Source organism: Pseudophryne corroboree, chromosome 2 (assembly GCF_028390025.1).
Source record: "Pseudophryne corroboree isolate aPseCor3 chromosome 2, aPseCor3.hap2, whole genome shotgun sequence".
Taxonomy (NCBI): domain Eukaryota; kingdom Metazoa; phylum Chordata; class Amphibia; order Anura; family Myobatrachidae; genus Pseudophryne; species Pseudophryne corroboree.
Genome location: NC_086445.1, coordinates 964,298,917 through 964,317,945, shown reverse-complemented (window position 1 = coordinate 964,317,945; position 19,029 = coordinate 964,298,917). Strand labels below are relative to the sequence as shown.

The window sequence follows — 19,029 nt, the reverse complement described above, 5'->3', positions numbered from 1 at the left end:
ATCCGGAGCCACTAGTCTTACTCCTCTTTGCCGTATAATCCTCAATACCTTTGGTATGAGAAGCAGAGGAGGAAACACATATACCGACTGGTACACCCAAGGTGTTACCAGCGCGTCCACAGCTATTGCCTGCGGATCTCTTGACCTGGCGCAATACCTGTCCAGTGTTTTGTTGAGGCGAGACGCCATCATGTCCACCATTGGTTTTACCCAACGGTTTAATAGCATGTGGAAAACTTCTGGATGAAGTCCCCACTCTCCCGGGTGAAGGTCGTGTCTGCTGAGGAAGTCTGCTTCCCAGTTGTCCACGCCCGGGATGAATACTGCTGACAGTGCTATCACGTGATTCTCCGCCCAGCGAAGGATCCTGGCAGCTTCTGCCATTGCCCTCCTGCTTCTTGTGCCGCCCTGTCTGTTTACATGGGCGACTGCCGTGATGTTGTCCGACTGGATCAACACCGGTCTTCCTTGAAGCAGAGGTTCCGCCTGGCTTAGAGCATTGTAGATTGCTCTTAGTTCCAGAATGCTTATGTGAAGAGACTTTTTCAGGCTCGACCACACTCCCTGGAAATTTCTTCCCTGTGTGACTGCTCCCCAGCCTCTCAGGCTGGCATCCGTGGTCACCAGGATCCAATCCTGCATGCCGAATCTGCGGCCCTCCAATAGATGAGCCTCCTGCAACCACCACAGAAGGGATACCCTTGTCCTCGGCGACAGGGTTATCCGCAGGTGCATCTGAAGATGCGACCCTGACCATTTGTCCAACAGATCCCTTTGCATGGAATCTGCCGAAAGGGATTGCTTCGTAAGAAGCTACCATTTTTTCCCAGGACTCTTGTGCATTGATGTACAGACACCTTTCCTGGTTTTAGGAGGTTCCTGACCAGGTCAGATAACTCCTTGGCTTTTTCTTCGGGAAGAAAAACCTTTTTCTGAACTGTGTCCAGAATCATCCCCAGGAACAGCAGACGAGTTGTCGGCATTAATTGGGATTTTGGAATATTCAGAATCCATCCGTGCTGCTTTAGCACCTCTTGAGATAGTGCTAAACCCATCTCTAGCTGTTCTCTGGACCTTGCCCTTATTAGGAGATCGTCCAAGTATGGGATAATTAATACGCCTTTTCTTCGAAGAAGAAATATTATCTCGGCCATTACCTTTGTAAAGACCCGAGGTGCCGTGGACAAACCAAACGGCAGCGTCTGAAACTGATAGTGACAGTTTTGTACAACGAACCTGAGGTACCCCTGGTGTGAGGGGTAATTGGAACGTGGAGATACGCATCCTTGATGTCCAAGGATACCATAAAGTCCCCTTCTTCCAGGTTCGCTATCACTGCTCTGAGTGACTCCATCTTGAACTTGAACTTCTTTATGTATAGGTTCAAGGACTTCAGATTTAGAATAGGCCTTACCGAGCCATCCGGCTTCGGTACCACAAATAGAGTGGAATAATACCCCTTCCCTTGTTGTAGAAGAGGTACCTTGACTATCACCTGCTGAGAATACAGCTTGTGAATGGCTTCCAAAACCGTCTCCCTTTCTGAGGGGGACGTTGGTAAAGCAGACTTCAGGAAACGGCGAGGTGGCTCTGTCTCTAATTTCAACCTGTACCCCTGAGATATTATCTGCAGGATCCAGGGATTTACCTGCGAGTGAGCCCACTGCGCGCTGTAATTTTTGAGACGACCGCCTACCGCCCCCGAGTCCGCTTGCGAAGCCCCAGCGTCATGCTGAGGCTTTTGTAGAAGCCGGGGAGGGCTTCTGTTCCTGGGAAGGAGCTGCCTGTTGCTGTCTCTTCCCTCGTCCTCTGCCTCGTGGCAGATATGAATAGCCCTTTGCTCTCTTATTTTTAAAGGAACGAAAGGGCTGCGGTTGAAAGGTCGGTGCCTTTTTCTGTTGGGGAGTGACTTGAGGTAGAAAAGGTGGATTTCCCGGCCGTAGCCGTGGCCACCAAATCCGATAGACCGACCTCAAATAACTCCTCTACGCATCGCCTGTCCACTGTCGTGTCCATAAAGCTCTTCTGGCCGAAATGGACATAGCACTTACCCGTGATGCCAGTGTGCAGATATCTCTCTGTGCATCACGCATATAAAGAAATGCATCCTTTATTTGTTCTAACGACAGTAAAATATTGTCCCTGTCCAGGGTATCAATATTTTCGATCAGGGACTCTGACCAAACTACCCCAGCACTGCACATCCAGGCAGTCGCAATAGCTGGTCGTAGTATAACACCTGCATGTGTGTATATACCTTTTTGGATATTTTCCATCCTCCTATCTGATGGATCTTTAAGTGCGGCCGTCTCAGGAGAGGGTAACGCCACTTGTTTTGATAAGCGTGTTAGCGCTTTGTCCACCCTAGGAGGTGTTTCCCAGCGCTCCCTAACCTCTGGCGGGAAAGGGTATAAAGCCAATAACTTCTTTGAAATTAGCAGTTTTTTATCGGGGCACCCCACGCTTCATCACACACGTCATTTAATTCTTCTGATTCGGTAAAAACTACTGGTAGTTTTTTCACCCCCACATAATACCCTGTTTAGTGGTACCTGTAGTATCAGCTAAATGTAACATCTCCTTTATTGCCAAAATCATATAACGTGTGGCCCTACTGGAAAATACGGTTGATTCGTCACCTTCACCACCGGAATCAGTGCCTGTGTCTGGGTCTGTGTCGACCGACTGAGGCAAGGGACGTTTTACAGCCCCTGACGGTGTTTGAGGCGCCTGGACAGACACTAATTGAGTGTCCGGCCGCCTCATGTCGGCAAACGACTGCTTAAGCGAGTTGACGCTATCCCGTAATTCCACAAATAAAGGCATCCATTCTGGTGTCGACCCCCTAGGAGGTGACATCCTCATATTTGGCAATTGCTCCGCCTCCACACCAATAACGTCCTCATACATGTCGACACACACGTACCGACACACAGCAGACACACAGGGAATGCTCTATACGAAGACAGGACCCACTAGCCCTTTGGGGAGACAGAGGGAGAGTCTGCCAGCACACACCAAAAAGCGCTATATATGACAGGGATAGCCTTATGATTAAGTGCTCCCTTATAGCTGCTTTTATATTAATATATTGCCATTTATTCTGCCCCCCCTCTCTGTTATACCCTGTTTCTGTAGTGCAGTGCAGGGGAGAGACCTGGGAGCCTTCCTGACCAGCGGAGCTGTGACAGAAAATGGCGCCGTGTGCTGAGGAGATAGGCCCCGCCCCTTTTTCGGCGGGCTCGTCTCCCGCTATTTAGTACATTTAGGCAGGGGTAAATATCTCCATATAGCCTCTGGGGCTATATGTGAGGTATTTTTAGCCTTTTTAAAGGTTTTCATTTGCCTCCCAGGGCGCCCCCCCCCAGCGCCCTGCACCCTCAGTGACTGCCGTGTGAAGTGTGCTGAGAGGAAAATGGCGCACAGCTGCAGTGCTGTGCGCTACCTTAAGAAGACTGCAGGAGTCTTCAGCCGCCGATTCTGGACCTCTTCTTGCTTCAGCATCTGTGAGGGGGCCGGCGGCGTGGCTCCGGTGACCATCCAGGCTGTACCTGTGATCGTCCCTCTGGAGCTTCATGTCCAGTAGCCAAGAAGCCAATCCATCCTGCACGCAGGTGAGTTCACTTCTTCTCCCCTCTGTCCCTCGTTGCAGTGATCCTGTTGCCAGCAGGAATCACTGTAAAATAAAAAACCTAAGCTAAACTCTCTAAGCAGCTCTTTATGAGAGCCACCTAGAATTGCACCCTTCTCGGCCGGGCACAAAAATCTAACTGGAGTCTGGAGGAGGGTCATAGGGGGAGGAGCCAGTACACACCACCTGACCTGTAAAAGCTTTACTTTTGTGCCCTGTCTCCTGCGGAGCCGCTATTCCCCATGGTCCTTTCAGGAACCCCAGCATCCACTTAGGACGATAGAGAAAATCAGTATAGGCGCACAAGAAAGCTAGTGATGTCTGGATGCCATAAAGGTAGGTAAACAATGGCCAATGTGCTCGGTGAACGGCATCATCTAGTGTGTCCCCCTCCCGGGCAGGGCCGCCCTACGGCGGGCACACACACTGGGGCTTATTCAGACCCGATATCTAGCCTGCGTTTTCGTACAGCGGGCGATCAGGTCTAAACTGCGCATGCACCGCAATGCGCAGGCGCATTGCACGGGTACAAAGCGGATTGCCGCCCAGTGATGGGTTTGTGCAAAGGATCCATTCGCACGGGCATTTGCAAGGAGATTTACAGGAAGAAGGCGTTTGTGGGTGTCAACTGACCGTTTTCAGGGTGTGTCTGGAAAAACGCAGGCTTGTTCGAGCGTTTACAGGGCGGGTGTGTGACGTCAATTCCGGTCCAGGACTGGCTGATGTGCCAGGCTGTTAACCGACCAGCCCCATTCTAGCCACATAACACCCGTACTCTACTCCCTTCACTGGCTGCCTGTAAGATGGCGAATCATCTTCAAGATTGGCTTACTGAGCTTCAAAGCATTACATGACCAGGGCCCAAGGTACCTGAAGTAGCTTCTGACCCCATACTGCCCCACTCGATTAATGCGATCTGTAGATGAAGGACTTTTAGCAGTACATAGAATCTCCCGTAATTCATCTGGGGGTCGAGCTTTTAGTCATGCGGCTCCGACTCTATGGAACTCACTTCCCCGGACAGTGCGAGAGGCCCCAACTATAGAATCCTTCAAAAGTAGACTCAAGACTTTCCTTTTTACTCAAGCATTTCCATAATGTCCCTTTTAGTATCTTCATGCTTCTGTATTTTATGAAAAGCTGTTCTGTACTTCATTATTTTCTGTACTATATTATGCTATGTATCTGTTAAGCGCCTTGAGTCCTATTGGAGAAAGAGCGCTATATAAATATTATTATTATTATAATTATTATTATCGCAGCGGCTAAGTCCTGGGCTGCGCAGAGACTGCACATAATCTTTTTGTACAGCTCTGCTACACGTGTTCGCACACTTGCACAGCTAAAATACACTCCCCCTGTAGGCAGCGACTATCTGATCGCAGCAGTGCAAAAATCGCCTGCTAGTGACGTCATGCCGCGGCCGGCCGGAGCATGCAGCTTTGGACGACAACTCCAAATTGAGCTGCATGCACGGCCGGGACCGGGGGTCGGTAACGACCCACGAGGCTGCAGATCGCTCATCGTTTACAGCACACACACACGTCTATATAGTAAACGATGTCCCTCAGGAAGGGTCAAAATGAGCGACGTCATTTACTTTATCGACTAGTGTGTACGGGCCTTAACTCTTGGGGATGTGCGCAGCTAAACATTGCAGCGCAGAGAACTAAATCCCCATCACAAATATTTATACTAACGGCCAATTATGTTTTTACCACTGACAATATATCCGTGAGCCTCTCTCCTACGTCTTACGAATGTCTCAAAATTAATTTGGTTGTTTAAACTTTAAAAAAACATCTGCCGCATGCTTGTTCTTTGTCTCCGTGTCACTTTGTTTTACGGCTGCATAGCAACGTTTATCTACTGAAAAGCCATCACCAAATGCATTCCATTTTGGAGGGCAATGTCGCACCCACCACACTTCATAAGCAAATTCCACGAGGAGACTGCAAGTGCCAACTCTACTTTTGTATTGGATTGGCATAACTAAAGCTGGCACCCGATGACTAAAGTGTATTCATGGGATCGCTAGACAGGTGGGTAGGCCTTGTGCACAATCAGGGTAAGAGATCAGACCAGGGCAGTAAAATGCCATTTTATACTAAAGTGCAACTATACTTAAGAAATACTGCATTACGTTTCATAGGATGAATATGACCCTATAAACCATGATCAATGACCCTTTAAACCAGTATCAAACAAAAACACAGAGGTCCCTGTGACCTAAATAACAAACCAATTACATATACAGTACTGAACAGTTTCTCCGTGTAAACTAACCACTCCCAAATATAATTGGTAATACTTGGGCCCAGATTTATAAAGCCTTGGAGAGTGATAAATTGCACATTGATAAAGTATCAGCCAAATCAGCTCCTAACTGTCATTTTTCAAACACAGCCTGCAACGTGGCAGCTAGGAGCTGGTTGGTTGGTTCTTTACCACGGTGCAATTTATCACTCTCCAAAGCTTTATAAATCTGGGCATTGATATAATGTTAATCTCTTGTAACGTAACACACGCTGCTTATGTGGTAACCACTGTTACAGTAGAAGGTCCTCTTTTTGGGAACTGTCCTCACTACAACCAGATGGAATACATTCAATTTGCCGGCTGTCGGGATCAGGATACAGACACTGGAATCCCAGAATCCCGGCGAAACAGGACTATTCCCACTTGTGGGTGTCCATGACAGGCATAGAGTGGGAATAGATCCTGTGGCGAGCCTGCGAGGGTACTCTACTCCGGCATTCTGGCGGACGGTAAATCATATGCAGTCCAACCAGATACCTACCCCTGGCCTGGAGCACCAAACGCAGAGTTAAAAACAAAAAGTTTGCATAACATTTTTCTGCAGAATGATGCTATTGGTACTTAATGATGGACACACCTATTAGATGAGAGACGCGCATAGGTAGCTGACATTCCAAACATACGTCGTAACGTCTAAAAATAGGGTAACTTATTTTAGTGTTCAGTTAGTAATAAATTTGTTAGACATGCTGCTGACAAAAAAAAAAAAAAACTAATATATATTATATATATATATATCTCATTAGTGTCTTAAGGTCCATACACACTTAACTATAAAATGAGCGACGTCGCTCATTTTCCCCCTCCTTGAGCGACGTCGCTCATTTTATTGTCAAGTGTGTATACCGCCAGCGACGACCGATGCGTGGCCTGTGGGTCGGCAACGATTGTCGCTGTCGGTAGGGCATGCATGAAGGATGTGGACTGTCGTCCACGACCTTCATGTAGGGCTGGCGGGGGCGTGACGTCACTGAGCGATATGAGCAGTCATATCGCTCAGTGTGTACAGTCGGCCGCCCGGGAGGGGGAAACATTAGACGATGTCGCTCACAGAGCGACATCGTCTAATGTGTATGGACCTTTAGCAGCATTGGGGCTACTCTGTACAGTAGTGGTGGGCAGTACTCTATGCATGACACATGCACGCAATCTTAGCCAATATTTTGTGTTAGCAATTCATACATACACGGACAAAAATACATGATGAAATTTGTAGTGGACCAAAAGGCAGAACAAGACCATCCTAAATGTGTACCCGGAACCTCTCGCTTCATCCTCCCCGTGTCTGTGACTCATGTGCCTATATTAATGCCAAGAGTTGTTTCTTTTACCCTCAAATCTGTTCCCACAAACACTACTACCCCTTTTACACCAAAATCCCAGATCCAATCCAAGATTTGGAACACTGTTCAAATCTGGGTCAGACCTGGGATATACCCAGCTGTTCCCGAGTCTTTTAAGGTTAGCGCTTGCAGATGACATCTCCAAGCGCCGGGAAAGCCGCTGATCCGGACCCCTGCATGCCTATGTCACGGTGGGGGCAAGCCGAGCACTCCAGCAGCTGCTGGGTTGCCCCCGGCCTCTGCAGTGAATAGACCACACACTTATGTGCACAGCGTCCATTCACTTTCATCCCGGCATCACTGCTGTCTGCATAGCAGCGGAGACGGTGCGCCATGTCCACCAACCTCCCGCAGGATGCTGCGGTTAGGAGGTATGGGCTCTTCCATTGCTGTAAACGGGTCCCGGGTCGGATGACCCATGTTACCCGTTTACACTGCCCCTCAACACGTGTCCTACCTGTGTTCAACCCTAGTCGAATTCCAGGTTGGATTTCCGGGTCACAAAAGCCAGGTTATTTTTTACACTGAGGTCCAATAACCCAGGATTTCGACTGGGTGTAAAAAGAATATAATTGACATGCTACAGCAGAATTAAACTGTAGCAATTATATAACAAAATAGCAATTGTAGCAACTGTAGCAATTATATAACAAAGCTTGGTGAGAGTTCCAACCAGTCAGCACCTAATAACAGGGGTCTATGGAGGTCATTCCGAGTTGATCGTAGCTGTGCAAAATTTTGCACAGCTACGATAATCTTTCCTGACATGAGGGGGGACGCCCAGCACAGGGCTAGTCCGCCCCGCATGTCAGTCCGGTCCCCTCGCAGAAGTGCAAAGGCATCGCACAGCGGGGATGCCTTTGCACTTCAGGAGTAACTCTCGGCCAGCGCAGCTTTAGCGTGCTGGCCGGAAGCTACTCCTCGCTCCCTGGCCCGCAGCGGCTGCGTGTGACGTCACGCAGCCGCTGCGGCCCGCCCCACGTTCGGTCCGGCCATGCCTGCGTTGTCCGGACCACGCCTACGAAACGGCGTCCAAACGCCGCAGTTTTTCCCCCTCCCGCCCATCGATCACCTCTGCCTGTCAATCAGGCAGAGGCGATCACTATCCTGCTACGGCCTTTGGCCATCCCGCATGCGCAGGCGCACTACGGCGCCAGCGCATGTGCAGCAGTGACCCGTTCGCTCTGCTGTGTTAAAACTCAGCGAGCGAACGGGTCGGAATGACCCCCTATGTACTAAGCCTTGGAGAAAGAGAAAGAGGACGGAGATAATGCACCAGCCAATCAGCTCCTGTCATGTTACAGACTTTTAAAAATGACAATTAGGAGCGGACTGGCTGGTACTTTATCTCCATCTAAGGCTTAGTAAATAGGGGTGTGGTTCATCAAATCGACAGTATCTAGGTCGACAATGTTTAGGTCGACCACTATAGATCGACAGGGTTTCTAGGTCGACATGTCAAAAGGTCGACATGAGATTTATTTTTATTTTTTGTGTGGTTTTCTTCGTAGAGTGACTGGGAACCCCAATTAGTGCACCACGTTCGCTCGCCATGCTTCGGGCAGATCACCGTTCCAATCGTAGTTCACGTGGATCGTTAAGTATGAAAAAGTTCAAAAAAAGAAGAAACAAAATGTGAAAAACTCATGTCGACCTTTTGACCTAGCACATGTCGACCTAGAAACCCTGTCGACCTTCCATCCCTGTCAACCTAGTGACTGTCGACCTGTAGTGGTCGACCTAAACAGTGTCGATCTTCAGACCGGATCTCAGTAAATAGACCCCTTAAAAACGTATTGGTTGATACTTTATCTCTCCCCAAGTTGAGAAATTTCCCCCTATATTTCACATAAAACAAATCACCAGTTCATTTTTCTGACCAAAAACAATGAATTCTGTATGACAGGGATCGCCCTAACACGCAGCGTAAAGACTATTAAAATCGTGCATAACATTTTTACATTTTATATAATCGTGCTGACGCAAGCGCAATATGCTGACAACACAAATAAATACTACACTTAACACAGTATATTAACCAAGTGGCTACTAACGAGGCAAGTGTCCTACCCTGGCAATTTGCCAGAGTCTTCCAGCTCACAAAACTTTTACAACAAGTATAAACGCATCTCAAACACACCTGAACAGGTAAGGCACTTGTTCCTACAGAAATGCCACTTACAGTAATAAGCAGGGTGTCTAAATGCTTACAAGCGCTTTTAAAGCAGAACTTGGGCAATAAGCGTAAAATGTACTCTCTCTGTTTTATATGGATTAAAGTAAAAGTGAAGAGCTCCTGAACTATTGTCTGAAATATCAAATAATCTGCTGTCACACAGCTAAAGTAAGTGGCTGGATAATGTATCTAATGTCATAGCTGTCAGGCAAGCTTGTGTAACACTGTAGCCCTGCAATGCCGTAATGTTACAGGATTACTAACCAACACTTATTGCAGCATATGCCAACATGTAATTGTGTGTGCCACAGCCATGCCATAGAACCCACAGTCCCTCCTGGCACTGGTAACTCTATGGAGCTGAGTGTACGGTAGATGCTAGAATCAAGTGGGAACCAACCCTGAGTGTACACACACAGGAGTTTGGAAACAGCCTGGGAGTGACAACACTGCCCCACCCCCCTCCTCACTTCCAGGGCTAGGCTTCCAAACCACGAGCTCGAGTAAACAGAGAAGCCGACAGGGGAGTGACCTGCCCCTGCCACAGTCTGGCTGGGCTCCCCCTCCCTTCCAAAGGCTGGATGATACAGGCTACTGTCATACTCTGTGCACCGCTACACAAAACCCACAGGGCAATGATCCTTAGTTATATCGCATAATACCGTGCAGTACGAGAAATTCCATGTAAGGCCTGAAAAACATGGCAGTGCATGCAGAATAGCACTGGGAGAGAGCAGGGGCACAGGGGTTCTGTCTACAGCTATGCAGGGACATGGAGGGAGAGGGGGTAAGAGGAAAGGGCTGCACAGGACATGGCAGTATGGGTGGGTGCTGCACAAGCCGGGGATGCAGATCCTTATGGGGCTAAACACTGCACGGGTAACTACCTAGTAATGGGAACAGTGCCCCTCCACCAGGGGGCGCACTACTATATATCCCATTAAATAGGACAGCACAGATCTGCAGCATGCAGGTTACAGAGGGCAGGTAGAAGGGGGAGCACGATCTCCTCCAGTATGAAGGGGGTATGCCCAACCACAGACCAGATATGCTGCATGCAGGTGATGTGCAGGTAGCAGGGGCAGTCAGAAGGGGGCGCACTATCTCCTACAGTACAAAAGGGGTATGCACAGAGATATGCAGGTAACAGAGGCAGACATAAGGGGGTGCACTATCTCCTACAGTATGAAAGGGGTATACACAGATAGTGCACCCCTTCTGTCTGCCTCTGCATATATCTCCTACAGTATGAAAGGGGTATACACAGATATATGCAGAGGCAGACAGAAGGGGTGCACTATCTCCTACAGTATGAAAGGGGTATACACAGATATATGCAGAGGCAGACAGAAGGGGTGCACTATCTCCTACAGTATGAAAGGGGTATACACAGATATATGCAGAGGCAGACAGAAGGGGTGCACTATCTCCTACAGTATGAAAGGGGTATACACAGATATATGCAGAGGCAGACAGAAGGGGGTGCACTATCTCCTACAGTATGAAAGGGGTATACACAGATAGTGCACCCCTTCTGTCTGCCTCTGCATATATCTCCTACAGTATGAAAGGGGTATACACAGATATATGCAGAGGCAGACAGAAGGGGGTGCACTATCTCCTACAGTATGAAAGGGGTATACACAGATAGTGCACCCCTTCTGTCTGCCTCTGCATATATCTCCTACAGTATGAAAGGGGTATACACAGATATATGCAGAGGCAGACAGAAGGGGTGCACTATCTCCTACAGTATGAAAGGGGTATACACAGATATATGCAGAGGCAGACAGAAGGGGGTGCACTATCTCCTACAGTATGAAAGGGGTATACACAGATAGTGCACCCCTTCTGTCTGCCTCTGCATATATCTCCTACAGTATGAAAGGGGTATACACAGATATATGCAGAGGCAGACAGAAGGGGTGCACTATCTCCTACAGTATGAAAGGGGTATACACAGATATATGCAGAGGCAGACAGAAGGGGTGCACTATCTCGTACAGTATGAAAGGGGTATGCCCAGACATATGCAGGTGATGTGCAGGTAGCAGGGGCAGACAGAAGGGGGCGCACTATCCCCTCCCATATGAAATGGACACAGAGATATGCAGCATGCAGGTAAGAGGGGGCAGACAGTAGGGGGCGCACTATCCCCCTCCAGCATGAAAAGAGTATACACAGACAGGTAGTGTACAGGTTAGGGAGGGCTGACAGAGGGGGGTAACCAGCATCGCACCATACATCCAGCACGGGCAGCGGACCACCGTGCACCGGCAGAGGCTGCACAGATGAGCCCCGGGCATTGCTCCTACCTTCTGGGAGTTTTGCTGCAGGACATTTTGCTCCACGGTCATGGCCTAGCTCCTCCCCTCCTGCAAATAGTGCTGCTGAGATCCCGGGCACGGGCTGGTATCGGCAGCCGCGGGGGTACCGGGTGTCAGGGCAGCTGAGCGGGCACATAGGCCATGCAGTGCAGGGGAGCCGGAGAATGGGAACCCCCTGTCTGGCGGCAGCTTGCTGCTTCTCCTCCTTGTACCGACACCGCCCGTGTCTCCCCAGCGGCAGCACAGCAGCCTCACCACTCCCACTCCTCCTCACATGTACAGCAGCAGCACCAGGGCCCGGCCTCCTCCTCCTCCCTGCCTGCTGCACTCCGTCCTCCTCCCAGTACTACTATACTACACTCAGCATCATCCCAGCCTGCCCAGTATGTGCTGCTGGCAGTGCCACCTGTGCCTGCCCATCTCAGGGACCACCTCCCTCCCAGTGCCCTCTTCCCCAGGGTCAACTCCCTTCAGTCCCTGTCACTGCTGCTCATCTTTCTCTTTATCTCTATAGTGTGATGGGCATAGGCAATTGCTGCTGTGTGGACATACAGTATGCCTGCCCACATAAACAAGCTGCCTTGTCACATGGACACAGTATTGTACATTCACTTTCCACCATCCTGTGTGTATTGTCAGTACTGTACATGTTATGGAGCCATGCTCAAAGGCATAGGTGCAGGCAGTGCAGCTGCTATGGGGCCCAGAGCTGAGAGGGGCCCATTTTCTCTGTCAAGCAGAGGCGTAACTAGTGTAGGGCGAGTGGGGCACGTGCCCTGGGCGCCTTGGCAGGTCCAGGAGAGGGGGGCGCCGCCGGCGGCCAGGGCATCATGCCCCACTCACCCCTGTCACGCCGAAATGTGAGGGGAGGAGAGCTCAGCGTCGCTCCCTCCCCTCACCGCCGCTGCCAGCACTAGCAGCGCTGCTGTGTCCGGTGTCCGGCGGCGTTAGCCAATCAGAGCTTGCGGACCGGCTCCTGATTGGCTGCCAGTCCGCGAGCTCTGATTGGCTAGCGAACCAGCGCCACACAGCCGCCAGAGACCTGGAGCGGTGAGGGGAAGGAGAGGCGCTGCGCTCTCCTCCCCTCGCATATCAGAGGCGAGCTGGAGCCACAAGTAGCGAGTGACCGGGGAAGGGGGGGGGGGAGCACAGTGGGGCATGTAACTGGCACTGTGGGGCAATGTAACTGGCACTGTAGGGCATTGTATCTGGCACTGTGGGGCATTGTATCTGGCACTGTGGGGCATTGTATCTGGCACTGTGGGGCATGTATCTGGCACTGTGGGGCATTGTATCTGGCACTGTGGGGCAATGTAACTGGCACTTTGGGCCATTTTCAGTGGCCACACCCCTTCTGGTGCGTGGCCACGCCCATTTTTCCAGTCGCGTGCGCCTTTGTTGCGTGCACATACTTTTTGTGTTTTGTTGGGGGTTTTTTTTTGGGGGGGGGGGAGGCGCCATTTTCCATCTTGCCCTGGGCTCCGAAAACCCTAGTTACGCCTCTGCTGTCAAGTTACAGTAAATACATTTGGGTGATACATTGGGGCCCTTACAAACTTTTGCCTACAATACACCTAGCTAAGGGGGTCATTCCGACCTGTTCGCACGCTGTTGTTTGTTGCAGCGGTGCAAATGGGTTGGTTCTGCGCCGGCCGGGCAACGACCAGAAGGACGAAGAAAGAAGATTTACAGCAGGGAGGCATTCCGGGGCGGCAACTCACCGTTTTCTGGGAATGGTGAGTCCAACGCAGGCGTGTCCAGGCGTTTGGAGGGCGGAATTCTGACGTCAATTCCGGGACCTGCATCGCTGGATCGATCGCACAGGGTAAGTAACTGTTACCCTGGTCTAGTTCCACACAAAACTTTTTTTGCATAGCAGGGCTGCACAAGCGTTCGCAGCCTTGCTATGCAAAAAAAGCCCTCCCCCATAGGCGGAGTCGAGTTGATCGCACGGGCAGCAAAAAGTTGCTACATGTGATCAACTCGGAATGACCCCCTAAGCCTCTGGACCTGCTCATTGTTATGTTGTATAAATAAACTGGAGGGCATTATGTTACATAATATAGGCATACTATGAACTGGGGGCACTGTATGTCATAATGTGAATTGGGGGCACTGTGTTGCATTATGTGTACTGGCAGCCATACAATGTGACATAACGTGAAATAGAGCACTAATGTGGTTCATAAATAAACTAGGGAACTACTATGGGGCATAACATTAACAACTGCTGCGCACAGGTGTCTACCATTGGGACAGGGCCCCTTCAAATGCTGATATGGGGCCCACATAGTTCTGGCTACACCCCTGACCATGCTACTTCAGTATCCAGAGATAGGAATGGCCATCATATGGTTCTCCATCACTGGTTTCCATCGATATTTCCTTTGTTATTTTGCATTCATTAAAGGGATATTGGGGGTTATTCAGGTATCATCGTGCAATAACCCCCGGTCCTGGCGGTAATGCGCAGGTCCTGTCCTGCGCATGCGCGACCAGCCAATGCGATCAGATCGCATTGGGTGCGAATGCCTCTGCCTGACTGACAGGTAGAGGCGTTCGCGGGGCAGGCAGGGGGCGGCCACAGAGCATTGCAGGTGCGGCTGAGTTTTCAGGGCGGCTGCGTGACGACACATGCAGCCGATCTGATGAGAAAATGTCAGCTGACCGCCTGCATACACAGCCTAGCTGAGGCTGCAGGGGGTCGTCCACAGTTGCAGCGACCGGTCGCAGCCGCTGGGCAGGCCATTCTGCATGCTGGGCGGCCCCCAGCATGCGAGAGAAAGGATTGCAGATTCTGCTTTTTAACAGAATCTGCAATTCATACTGAATAATTCCAATTGGGTGGGATGTACTAAAGGGAAATTGCAGCCAAAACCACCCAAATTGCAGGTTTTTGGACTTTAGCCACATTTCCCATATGTACTAAGCACCAGAATGCGATGCATTCGTGGGCTTGGATGCGGTTTGTAATGCCAGCTTTTGCTGGCGATACCCTGTAGAAGCCTATGGGCTTCCTTCCGCAATTCCCTCTGAGAGGGATCCAGTCGGACCAGCGGGACTCCCAAGGCTGAAACCCGGAAGTTCAATAATCGCAAAGGGCTGTGTGTTGTCTCTTATTGGGAGAGCTGTCCTTTGTGTTACTAATCGTATATGTTAGTACATATGCGATTAGTATCTATGTGGTACTCTAAGTGGATAGAGGAACCGAATCTCGGAAGCGATGCTTAGTACATCCCACTCCTTATAGTTACCCTGCATGGCAGGAAACCAATGACGAAAAACTATAAATGGGCATCAGTACTATGAGTCACGTGAATGCAGTGGGCCTCTCGGAGAGAGAGGGTGAGCTTAACCTGGGATGGGACTAACCGCCATACATTGGGGAAGAAAACATTTGTGCACGAGCATTGGACTTCTGCCATTAATGGTGGATAAACGTCAGTCATTGATGGCAAACCGTTGATGGTTTCTAGCCATCAATGTTCGATGGTCATCTGCAGAACCTCTTGCATGTTGTTCTCAACTTGTGGTCTTAGTTTAAACTTGTTAGTAGGCAGTGGCGGCTCTCCTGCTCAATGCCTTCTATCCTAGCACACCTGCTTCATCGTTCCTACCACCAGTGGCCACAGCAGTGCAAACCACATATAGAATATGGAGGGGGGGTTCAGGTAAATCTATAAGCTTTTGCAACTAGCCAATGGGAGTCTAGAGGCGAGCTTGTATACAGTGGTGCCAAGAGAGGGGGGAGGGTACTAACTGCCCAGGCTCAGGTCTGATAGAGGGGCCTCCCCCTTCCTTACCTGGAAGCAGCAGCTGCAGTTCTTCTCCATAGCCCAGCACACGCTACTGTGTGCTGGGTTGCAGTGTGGCCAGGGAGGCGCTTAAAAATAAAATAAAAAAGGTCACTAAAGGTAACACAATTAAAAAGAACAGGAGGGAGAAGTCAATCTCTCTGAGTATTTCTGAAATTGAGAAACACCAAAAACACTTCAGAACTATCTGTATAGCATTTGTATAACAGGTGTTTCACCGAACAGAGGACCTAATTCAGACTGGATCGCTGCAGCTGCAGCGATCGCAGTCTGAAGCCCCCGCACTGCGCTGCGCACCTTAGGAGCCCAGTAAGATGCTAATAGCATCTGAGGGCTGCGATTGCCTCTGCCTGATTGACAGGCAGAGGCAGTCGCGGGGCGGGAGGGGGCGTGCCAACGGTGTTAGAGCACTGTTGGTGGGGCGCGGTCCGGACAATGCAGGCGTGTCCGGACCATTGCACAGGCGGACTGCAGCAGCTACGTCACGTCACATGCGGCCGCTGCGACTCGGGACCAGGGTTGCCTATACTCCCGCATTTTGCGGGAGGCTCCTGTTTTTTAAATTACCCTCCCGCTGCCCCGCTAAATCTCCGGGTCCTTCGGCGCCGTCATTATATGAATGTCCTTTTTATTTAAATGCCGGCTTCCGCTTCCTACAACCCTGCCCACAGTGGCTCAGTTAAATAACATGCCGCCCACATCATGACGTCGTCCGTGCAGGCCATGCCCCCGTCATTCCGGATCGCGCATGTGCAGATTGCATTTTTGGGGTGTCTTGCATACCAGGGGCGGGCATGCATGGACGACGACATGATGTGGGTGACATATTATTTAAATGCCGGCCACTGCAGGGAGTGAGTTAGTATGAGATCCAGGAGAGATGTGAGAAGGTGTGAGGGATCTGGGAGCGGGGATATGGGAGATATGGGAGTGGAGTTAGGGTGTAAGAGATGAGTGAGGGTGGGATCTAGGAGCTTGGTGAGGATGAAGGTGAGATCGAGGAGCAGGGAGAGGGTGTAAGAAAGGTAATTTCTCTTACGTCCTAGAGGATGCTGGGGACTCCAAAAGGATCATGGGGTATAGACGGATTCGCAGGAGCTTGGGCACACTATAAAGACTTAAACTGGGTGTGAACTGGTTCCTCCCGCCTCTATGCCCCTCCTCCAGACCTCAGTTAGACTTTGTGCCCAGGAGTGAATGGACACACACTAGGGGAGCTCTACTGAGTTTCTCTAAAATACTTTATGTTAGGTTTTTTATTTTCAGGGAGACCTGCTGGCTACAGGCTTCCTGCAGCGTGGGAGTGAGGGGAGAGAAGTCAGACCTACTTCTTAGTTTAAGGGCTCTGCTTCTTAGGCTACTGGACACCATTAGCTCCAGAGGGTTCGATCACTTGGTTCGCCTAGCTGCTTGTTCCAGGAGCCGCGCCGTCACCCCCCTCACAGATGCCAGAAGAAAGAAGCCGGGTGAGTATGTGAAGACAGAAGACTTCAGTGACGGAGGTACAGCGGTCGCGCTGCGCTCCATGCTCCCACACACCAACAGCACTCTCAGGGTGCAGGGCGCTGGGGAAGGGGAGTGCCCTGGGCAGCAGGTTACTGATTTCTGGTTAAGGCTGGCAGTGAAAGCATTTTTGGTACCTCGGCACCGTGTCTCATACACCCGCCAGCATGTTACAGCGCGCTGCGCACCATTGATCCCCCGCCGCCGGCTTCCACGGGTGCAGGGCGCTGGGGGGGGAGCGCCCTGGGCAACAAATTACAGGTTTTTTTTTAAAGGGCTGTACTGTAGTGCATTGGCGGTGCCGGGGCTCCGTGTCCCAGACCCCCGCCAGCATATTATAATGCACTGCGCGCCATTTCTCCAGCGCCGTCTTCCATGGGTGCAGGCGCTGGGGGGGAGCGCCCTGGGTGACAGTTACTGAGGGCTTGTTTCCCAGGGAAAAAGGTGCATACGATGGGCCCGGGACGCCGCGGCCGATACCCCCGCCATTTGATAGCTGAGGGCACGCTGCGTGCCGGTGCTCCCACACGCCGACGGTTTGCTTGGGTGCAGGGCGCACGGGGGGGGGGGGGGGGGGCCTGAGAAGCATTAGGGGGGGGGGCCTGAGAAGCATTAGTTTCCTATGGTTTATAGTGTCTTTACACTATATACGGTGCCTGACCTGTGTGTGTATATACATATATATATATATATATATATATATATAATATTATGGAGCTATAGCGCGCCGAGGGGGGCGGGGCTTGGCCCTCACACATACAGGGTCAGCGCCATTTTCTCTCTGTCCCCGCCAAGAAGTATGTAATGCACAAACAAGTGGGGGGCACAGTGTTTTAGTGTTATGTTACACATATATAACACTAGTTGAGTTAGGAATGAGCATGAAATCATTCTTGTGTGTATTTCTGTGTGCTCCCTGTCAGATATACCCATTTTAGTACACTTGTGTCGAATGTTCTGTTATAAACACCTATGGGGTTCACTGTCAGCATCGCAGACGCACGTGGGTACTTGTTACAACATAAAAAGTAAATATTATATGGGAGGCACAATGGTATGTGGGTGACCCTGTCGGCACCAACTGTTGTCACCGGGGGTAAATGGACATGCTGTATCTAACTTATTCCTGTGTATGTACAGTTGTACGTTACTTCCTTCGGACCGCTTGGGGTCGCAAGACGGTAATGTTGCCTGGTTACTAATCCCTGCTGTCGACGAATACTGGGGTTTTCTGTCGACTATAATGTTTCCTGGTGGATCCACAACTGGGGCTTTTCAGTACATAGTCATACACGTTCAGAACACATTAATGTCACTGGGGACCAGAAGGCTCGGGACATTCCGATTATATGTTTGTTATATATATATTTAGGATATGTGGCTATATGTGTATTACAATATGTAACTTCATAGGATGATTTCTGATGAATACTGGTGTAATAGTATTCCTTCTCATGTGCTGGTCGCTCTGTTGATAAAGCTCTAGGTCGGCTGTGACTCACACCCTCTCCAGAAGTCCGAAGGGTTGTTCTCTTTCCGCCAAGGATGGAATATTGTGAAAGTCAACGACTGGTCGACACGGGGCCCTGTCTCAAAGGATCATATACAGGAAAGCTAAGTGATATGATTATTTTTCTATGCTGTGGGCTTTTTGCGTTACAGGCACATGAGGGAGTGTTTGTGTGTCGGTAAGTCATAAAATAGATTTACCCTAAATAAAGAGGGGAGGTTCCTTATGTTGGATCGTCTCTATAAATTTGCGGTAGGCTGCCGTACGTATACAGGTAGTGTGGCCGGGGGACTGCTGAGGCTAACTCTGAAAGTTACTGGAGTTTTTTCCCTGGGACAGTGTACCGCTGGTCGGGGGGATGCCTCAGTTCAGCCAATCTCGGTGGATATTCCTGGTAAGTCTAAC

The 19,029-nt window shown here is 50.2% G+C and overlaps 1 protein-coding gene across 4 annotated transcripts in view; it reads right to left on the bottom strand.

The window, feature by feature from the left end:
• The window catches only part of USP25 (ubiquitin specific peptidase 25), a 225,733-nt gene extending 213,587 nt beyond the window's left edge, over nucleotides 1-12,146 (bottom strand). For all 4 annotated transcript variants that reach the window (XM_063956354.1, XM_063956356.1, XM_063956357.1 and 1 more), the window contains exon 1: nucleotides 11,785-12,146. In XM_063956354.1, the coding sequence (XP_063812424.1) occupies nucleotides 11,785-11,826 (42 nt within the window). In that variant the 5' untranslated portion in view covers nucleotides 11,827-12,146. The remainder of the gene's footprint in view (nucleotides 1-11,784) is intronic.
• Between the last annotated feature and the right edge of the window lie 6,883 nt (nucleotides 12,147-19,029).